We start from the raw sequence: 7,641 nt of genomic DNA on the forward strand, positions 1-7,641 counted from the left end.
TTACATGTATTAATGTATACTTGCCTTCTGTGCGTGAGTTGCACCGTTAGCACGTGAGTTGTCTGTGCGGATATGAGATATTGTTACTGCTAGCACGTGAGTTGTTCGTGTGGATATGGGATATTGTTACTCTCCTAGCATGTGAGTTGTCAGTGGAGATATGAAGTATTAATGGTATTGGCACGTGAGTTGTCCGTGCAGCACGTGAGTTGCCCATGCGGTTGTGATTTGTAATGTGGGCACAAGATGCCAAGTGATTAGGGTTTGTGATTGTGATTATGAGGTGGAAAAATTCTTGTATAAACTTGTGTGAAAGAGGTTGTCTTATTAGGTTATTACTTGCTTTTCCCTACTTGGTTTCACCAGACTTTAACTATATTCTGCTTACTTTACGACGTTATTACCTGTTTGCTCCTTGTTGTTAATCGTTGTTTCTAGTTCTTATTGCAAGTATTGTAACATTATTTTTATCATGTTTAGCCGTATATTGTTCCATGTTTGTTTTATACTCATACTTGTACAAGTTATTATGTCTAGTAGGTGTCTTGACTGTTCCTCGTCACTACTCCACCGAGGTTATTCTTGATACTTACTGGGTACTGTTGTGGTATACTCATGTTACGCTTCTGCATATCTTTTTGTGCAGATCCAGGTACGTGTGCCGTACTAGACGTTAGTGATTGACTTGTAGCTATTTTCCGGAGACTTCAAGGTATACCTGCTCGGCGTCCGCAGGTCTTGGAGTCACCTTCTGTTATATTTTTAGTATTATTGTTTCCTTTTTAGACAATATTATAGTAGATGTTTTGGAACATTCTGTATAGCTTATGACTCAGTCTTACCAGGTTTTGGGAGCATTGTAACTGCGATTCAGTTTTTGAGATATTTATGAGATTATTAGTTTATATCATGTTTTCAGCTTTTATTTTAGTCATATTCTCTCAATTGTTAGGCTTACCCAGTCTTAGAGATTAGGTGTTATCACGACATCCTAAGGAGGAAAATTGGGATCGTGACAATATTGATGTATAAAATAGTAAGTAAAATTTAGATTTGAGTTTAGAGGAACTGATTTTGAAAATGATTTAAAATCAAATCACGAATATTGTAAATTATGTGTTTGATTATACTTACTTTTGAATGAATTGATTATGGAGTTGATTTCCATGGTTAAGTTAGATGTACTTTTCCTTTAATATGTACTATCTCTGTTCGCATAGTAAGAGAAAAATAATTTTTTTTATTTTGTCCTTAGCATTAATTATTTATTTTAAATTTATTAATTTTATATACTAATTAATATAAATATCATAATAAATTATATATTTTATGTATTATTTATTAAGGAGAGTACAAAGTCAATAATGAACGAGCTTATATCTTAAAATGAGATTGTTCGATCTTATGCAATAAACTGTAAACAGGTGCAAGGAAGTAATTCACGCTACTATAACTACTACCATTGGTGGTCACAGGTTGGCGTTGCTTTTTTCTTTTCTTTTTTTCCTTCCTTTTTTTGGGTCAGGTAGTTGCTCAGAAGATCTTTTTTATTATCAAAAAGAAATAAAAGAATCCAACCCAATAGAAATTGGAATTCACATATAGGTAATCTGCAGAGAAACAACAGTACAAAACTTCAATCCGTGTTTCTTTGAGAAGAAGGGTGGATCTATTAACAACTCGTTAATAGGCACACCCTTCTCATGTTAAGGTATCATCATCTTTTACTTCACTGCATCCATTTTTCATTTAGTTAAGATAAGTTAATTACATGAATCCTTTTATCCATTTTTGTTTTATTTAACTTCATTTCATTTATATCAATTAATGGATTTTGCTCAATCCCTCCAAGACCACTCGTTTTTTTGTTTGTCATCTTCAAAATCAGAAATATTTTGTGGCCTACTATATTTTTTTTTTAATTTTCTTAACGTCGCTGTCAATGGAACTGTACATATGAATAACTACAATAATTCATTGCATCTCTCTCTATCTTGCCTCTTATATTAAGACGAAGCCTATTGATTTTACCCATATCAATTTCATCTTTACAGAGGTTCTTTGTCTTTAATTTTTCCTGGTTAGTTACTGATTTGATTCATTCTCTTGATTTAAGTCCCATATACTGAACAATTCTATGTTGGGTCTTAATTTTTCTGTTCAATTCTCCTGCTTTTTAGTTAAATTTCATAGATTTCTGGTATGTTTTAAGTTCTGAGTACTTCAAAGTTCGCAGATCAAGTTGATGCTGTTTTGGTGAATGTTTAATTTTGTCTAGTGCTTATTTGCTTTACTGATTTCTTCCTGAAAAAGGAAGGAAAAAAAACTGATCTTAATCAAAATTATTGACAGTGATATTGGTAGGGTGAATTTCATATTTGAGGCTTCATTAAAGATTTGGTTTTTATTCCATAGTATTGTTTCATTTTGGAAAAGTGAATTATTATGGCATTCTTGGAGCTTCACTAGTTTAATTCATTGTTCTAGTATGTTTTAAGTCTCTGATACCAGTGTTTCTGGAAGTTAGAATGTTATAATAATGGCTGATATTGTTATAGCTGACCCAACTATTTTGGGATTAAAGTGGCATTGTTGTTGATAATTATAATAATATATAATAGCTGATATATGGTATTTGTCAGTGCAGATATTTTTCTTACGAAACCGAAAGGTTGAAGCTGCTGTTTATAAGTTAGTGTAGTTACAAGCCTCGATCTCTTAGAGTTTCAGAATATGACGATTGGAAGCCTTAAACATGCAAATGAGAAGAAATCCCGAAAGAGCAAACACGCTGTGGTTGATGAGCATTCACCATTATTGCCGACAAAGCATAAGGAAGATGCTGGATTCGATGAGTTTGACGGGGCTTCCTTTAGTGGGGCTGTATTTAATTTATCAACCACAATTGTTGGTGCTGGAATCATGGCCTTGCCTGCGACTATGAAGTCGTTGGGTCTAATTCTTGGGATTGCTATGATTGTCTTCATGGCTTTTCTGACAGAATCTTCGATTGAGTTGTTGATTAGATTTAGCAGGACTTCTAAATCAGCTTCTTATGGGGGTCTCATGGGCGACACCTTTGGAAAGTATGGGAAGATGCTGCTCCAAATATGTGTACTTGTTAACAACATAGGTGTACTTGTTGTATACATGATTATCATAGGTAGGTATCAGTTAATAGCTGTGAAGCTTCTTAGAGACTTACATTCATTTATCAACTATGTAAGGTTGTTTTTTCGCTTTTTAATCCATGATAGATTATGGTAATCACTCTTTATAGGTGATGTGCTCTCTGGAACAAATTCAAGTGGAGTTCACCATGCTGGTGTCCTGGAAGAGTGGTTTGGGGCCCACTGGTGGAATAGTCGGTTCTTTATTCTTCTTGTCACCACTCTTGGCATATTTGCGCCATTGGCTTCCTTGAAGCGTATTGGTGAGTTTTTTCAAGAGATATCTCAGGTTCTCGAAAATACACTTTAATTTTCAATACTTACCTTCAATGCTATTTCGATTACTCGAATCTCAGAATTGATCAATTGGGTATTTGTGGAACCTGGTTTCTGTTTGGTGAATTCAATAAAATTCAATTTCATGATTTTTGTAGAAATACATGCCCAGATTAGCACTAAATCTTCTTTGTGGCTGGAGTCTTGCTCCTTTTCAAAAATATGTAGACAAAAATAAGTTTAGAATTTTCATTTCTTTAAATCACTTTAGAAGCGTTTGACAAGCTTTAAGACTTGAGGTGTCTAATGTGAGCTTGCAATGACTAGCTTCTCCCTCACCAATCTCTCTCTCATTCAGACGTGATTGTGGAAAAGAATTCACATCAGATATGTATTTTATTCACCTCTGAGTTGGTGGTCAGGCTCATATCCTTCTTCCTCTGACACAGAAACTGTTTAGAGTAATCCAGCAGTAGTCTCATTATCAATAGAATTGTCTTCCTAAATTTAGCTATGCAGTGTAGCAAGTCTAAGCTCCTTATATTGCTGTTGCAGATTCATTGAGATTTACATCTGCATTGTCAGTCGCCTTGGCTGTTGTATTCCTGGTCGTGACTGTCGGGATTACCGTATTCAAGTTAATGAACGGGACCATTCTTATGCCCAGATTGCTTCCTGATGCGTATGATCTGACATCATTCCTTAAGCTCTTTACAGTTGTTCCTATACTCGTTACAGCATATATATGCCACTATAATGGTATGTACTCCTATAGCCCAACTATAATGTTATACATATGTTGCCATTTCTAAACTTCACTGAAAGAAAAAGCTATAAAGATTTTTTCTGCCAAACGAGATAACGTTACTTGAAGTATTTATAGTATGGTGTCATCATTAGTTGTCCTTGGTAAACTTAAATTCACCATAGTTTCTGTGTTCACAGAAAGATAACTTCAAATGTAAGTGCAGGTACAATGTAATGCATTGAAAGTTCAATTATTGCAAAATTCTGGGTATTTGGGGCATTTTAACACTTGATGATTAATGCCTGTCGTGAATGATATTTCATTATTCAAGCTTAATAATCCTTGCATTCATTTAAATTGCCTTACTTTTTTCTTTTAGTCTATCCTAATATTTTGTTTGTTTATTACTTGCAACACATACCATCTTGAAGAATTGATATTAACTTAATAATCCTACTGTGTGCTGTTTTGAACTTCGTTTACACTCATTCAACCAACTATTTCATTTTATATATTATCTTAGACATCTCTGATTGACTTCAATTTAATATCCTGTCCAATTTTCCCTGATCAGAATGCTAGTAAGATTAGATGATTTTATAGTTATAGGAGAGTTAATTCTGTGTCGTCATAGAGTTAATTCTGTGTCATCATACAATTAGAAATGCAACATTCTGAAAATTGAAAGTTTTGCAGTTCATTCAATAGAAAATGAACTTGAAGACAACACACAGATCAGAGCAGTGGTGCAAAGCTCGCTTGCTCTTTGCTCAACTGTGTATGTGTTGACAAGCCTGTTTGGTTTTCTCCTCTTTGGTGATGCAACCCTTGATGACGTGCTTGCCAACTTCGATACCAATCTTGGAATTCCATTAGGCTCCTTGCTCAATGATGTCGTTCGTGTCAGCTATGCTGCCCACCTGATGCTTGTCTTCCCCATTGTCTTTTATCCGTTGCGGCTTAACTTGGATGGTCTTCTCTTTCCTTCTGCAAGGCCTCTGACTTTTGACAATTTGAGATTTGCATTGATCAGCAGTGGGCTCATTGCCGTCATCTTTCTGGGTGCAAATTTCATCCCAAGCATCTGGGATGCGTTTCAATTCACAGGGGCAACTGCTGCTGTTTGCATTGGCTTCATATTTCCTGCTGCTGTTACTCTCAGGTAAAAAACATTTCTATTTGAGAATTTATTCCAGGGTGTTCACTTGTTCTCATGTTTTTCTCTTTCAATACCTGGGATCCCAGTCTTGCTTAGCGATCTTCCTAACTCCCTCAGCCAAACAAAAAGAGAACGTGGGAACATAAGGATGCTCAATTAGGGGCATATCTAAGTTTTACATGTTGGAGTTAAACATTCACTAGAGTTTGTGCAATAAAAAACAGAAGAACAGCTTCATTGGTGCTTTGATGTCGTTGAAATTTTTGGTTGTGGTGCATTTATTGTCATCCTGTGACAGTGTGTCAGATACTAGTGCATTTGATGAACTTATAATTTTAGGTTTTAACATGCGTATTGTCGTTTTCCAACGGAAGCCTCTCATTTAATTTTTGAGTCTGCTTACTTTCCTATTTGTGTACTTAGTTAAGTCGGGAGGTAGTTGTTTCTGCTTATGTGCACCTTCCTCTCCCTTCTGAAATGGGTAAGTTGGAACTAAAAACATACGTATCTAACTTCTGTATTTGGGGGAGTTAAAACAATGGATATTTACATCCTAGTTTAGAAAGTTCCTGCTTATACGTGGCTTCTTGGGGAGTAAAGAGGTCACATCTGGAGAAATATCTGCTAGTAGAACACAGTCATTAATCTTCATTTTTAAAATCCGTTGAAAGGATACTGAAGCTGAAGAATAACACATGCAAAAAGTGTTTCCCTTCCTATCCTTTTTTCTCAATGTTACCTAACAATTAGACCTTCATAAGACAAAGCTGAGTTTTTGGTATTGTAATTTTGCGGTTTGGCATTGTTGGCACAGTTGTTTATCAACAGACAACTCGGTGTTACTGGTTCACCCCGAATTCATTTATAATTCAAAATTCAAGAATTCAAGATTTTACTAAGATCATGCATACTGTTAATTTTAGTTTTGCCATAGGTCTTCTTCTCCCTCCTCCCCAATCGCTTCTCTTTCCAGGATGTATATGGTCTCAACCATTTACTGATTTAGCTGCTGTCTTTCATGTTCCAGGGATCGGTATGGCATAGCAACGAAGAAGGACAAGATCTTGTGCATATTTATGATTGTCCTTGCTGTCTTTTCTAACGTGGTGGCCATATATAGTGATGCTTATGCCTTGATTAAGAAGAGTTCATCACCACGTGAGTGATTTCTCATGTTGTCTGCTAGCAACAATGAGATGGAACCATCAGTTGTACTCTCGGGGAAGATAGACTGATGACAGGATCATCATGGCACAAGAGATAGTGCATTTCCTTGAGGTTGCTGGTTCGTGATTTAATAAAGTTTGTATGTACTACTAGATATCAAAGGTCTGCTCAAGATGTATCAAATCTTGGCATCCATGTACCATCAAGTTTCTGGTTGTATTACATAAATTATGTCTGTAAAGTGGAATGAGAAAACAGAGTCCGCGGCTTGGCTATGCCTGAGTTTTGTACTAGTATATATTGATTTTTTTCATGTATTGGTATCCACTTGTGTGATGGTTGATGGAGTTTACATGGTAATCCATCCTTTCGTTTTTATTGAGATTATATTTATATTTTATACTTGTATACTTTTGCTGAGTCAGTAGACAGTTAATTAGTTAGTGGATTTCCAGCTGTTAGCTTAGGTGTGTGAGCTTTTTGTTCACTTTTTTTGTCGCTTATGTGTACAAGTGTCCCGTGTCACGACCTAAAAATCCAACTAGTCGTGATAACACCTAACTCAACCCGCTAGGTAAGCCAATTAATAATTATCCAATTTAATGAGATTTATTGAGACAAATGAATAATAAAATAGTTGAACTTTTACACATTTTCAAGGACCGGTAGTACAAATCATGAGTTTCTAAGATTTAGAATTTACAAAGTTGGTATAAAATAAAATACATTATCTGTTTGAAATATACATGAACAGATTTAAAATTCTAAAGCTACCAAGAACAAAAAGCAGTTATGACCGGAACGCAGGTACATCTTCAAATCTAGCTCCCGCCATACACAACAACGTTAGCATCCAACATCTGCACGCAAGGTGCAGAAGTGTAGTATGAGTACAACCGACCCCATGTAGTCAATAAGTAACAAACCTAACCTTAGGTTGAAAGTAGTGACGAGCTTGGACAAGGGTCAGAGTCCAACACCGACAGCTAGGAACAACTCATAACAATATAACTAAAGCGATACAAGTAGTAACTCAAAGGTAAAATGCTCAGCTCGTTCACAGTTTCGAAAAATAGGCATGCTTTTCAAGTATAACAATAAAACCCAAATCTTTTATCACC

General features: G+C 35.6%; 1 protein-coding gene across 6 annotated transcripts; it reads left to right on the plus strand.

The window, feature by feature from the left end:
* The first annotated feature begins 1,373 nt into the window (after nucleotides 1–1,373).
* On the plus strand, nucleotides 1,374–6,902 carry LOC107795335 (amino acid transporter AVT6A). 6 transcript variants are annotated; one of them, XM_016617956.2, is made up of 6 exons: nucleotides 1,374–1,475; nucleotides 2,648–3,163; nucleotides 3,281–3,433; nucleotides 4,002–4,205; nucleotides 4,891–5,356; nucleotides 6,381–6,902. In XM_016617956.2, exons 2-6 carry the CDS (start codon nucleotides 2,734–2,736, stop codon nucleotides 6,517–6,519), a joined length of 1,392 nt encoding a protein of 463 aa, XP_016473442.2. In that variant the 5' UTR covers nucleotides 1,374–1,475; nucleotides 2,648–2,733; the 3' UTR covers nucleotides 6,520–6,902. The 6 variants fall into 6 exon arrangements, with proteins under 6 accessions (XP_016473442.2, XP_016473439.2, XP_075090476.1 ...); XM_016617953.2 differs by having other exon boundaries at nucleotides 1,409–1,711; nucleotides 2,643–3,163; XM_075234375.1 differs by having other exon boundaries at nucleotides 1,416–1,475; nucleotides 2,643–3,163.
* The last annotated feature ends 739 nt before the right edge of the window (nucleotides 6,903–7,641 follow it).

Source organism: Nicotiana tabacum, chromosome 17 (genome assembly GCF_000715075.1).
Source record: "Nicotiana tabacum cultivar K326 chromosome 17, ASM71507v2, whole genome shotgun sequence".
NCBI lineage: Eukaryota > Viridiplantae > Streptophyta > Magnoliopsida > Solanales > Solanaceae > Nicotiana > Nicotiana tabacum.

Excerpts from the sequence above, each read along its gene's own strand:
- LOC107795335 (XM_016617956.2), top strand. The coding sequence starts at position 2,734 with ATGACGATTGGAAGCCTTAAACATGCAAATGAGAAGAAATCCCGAAAG. Across the intron at positions 3,434-4,001 it reads GGCTTCCTTGAAGCGTATTG|ATTCATTGAGATTTACATCT; the intron begins GTGAGTTTTTTC and ends TTGCTGTTGCAG. Across the intron at positions 5,357-6,380 it reads CCTGCTGCTGTTACTCTCAG|GGATCGGTATGGCATAGCAA; the intron begins GTAAAAAACATT and ends TTCATGTTCCAG.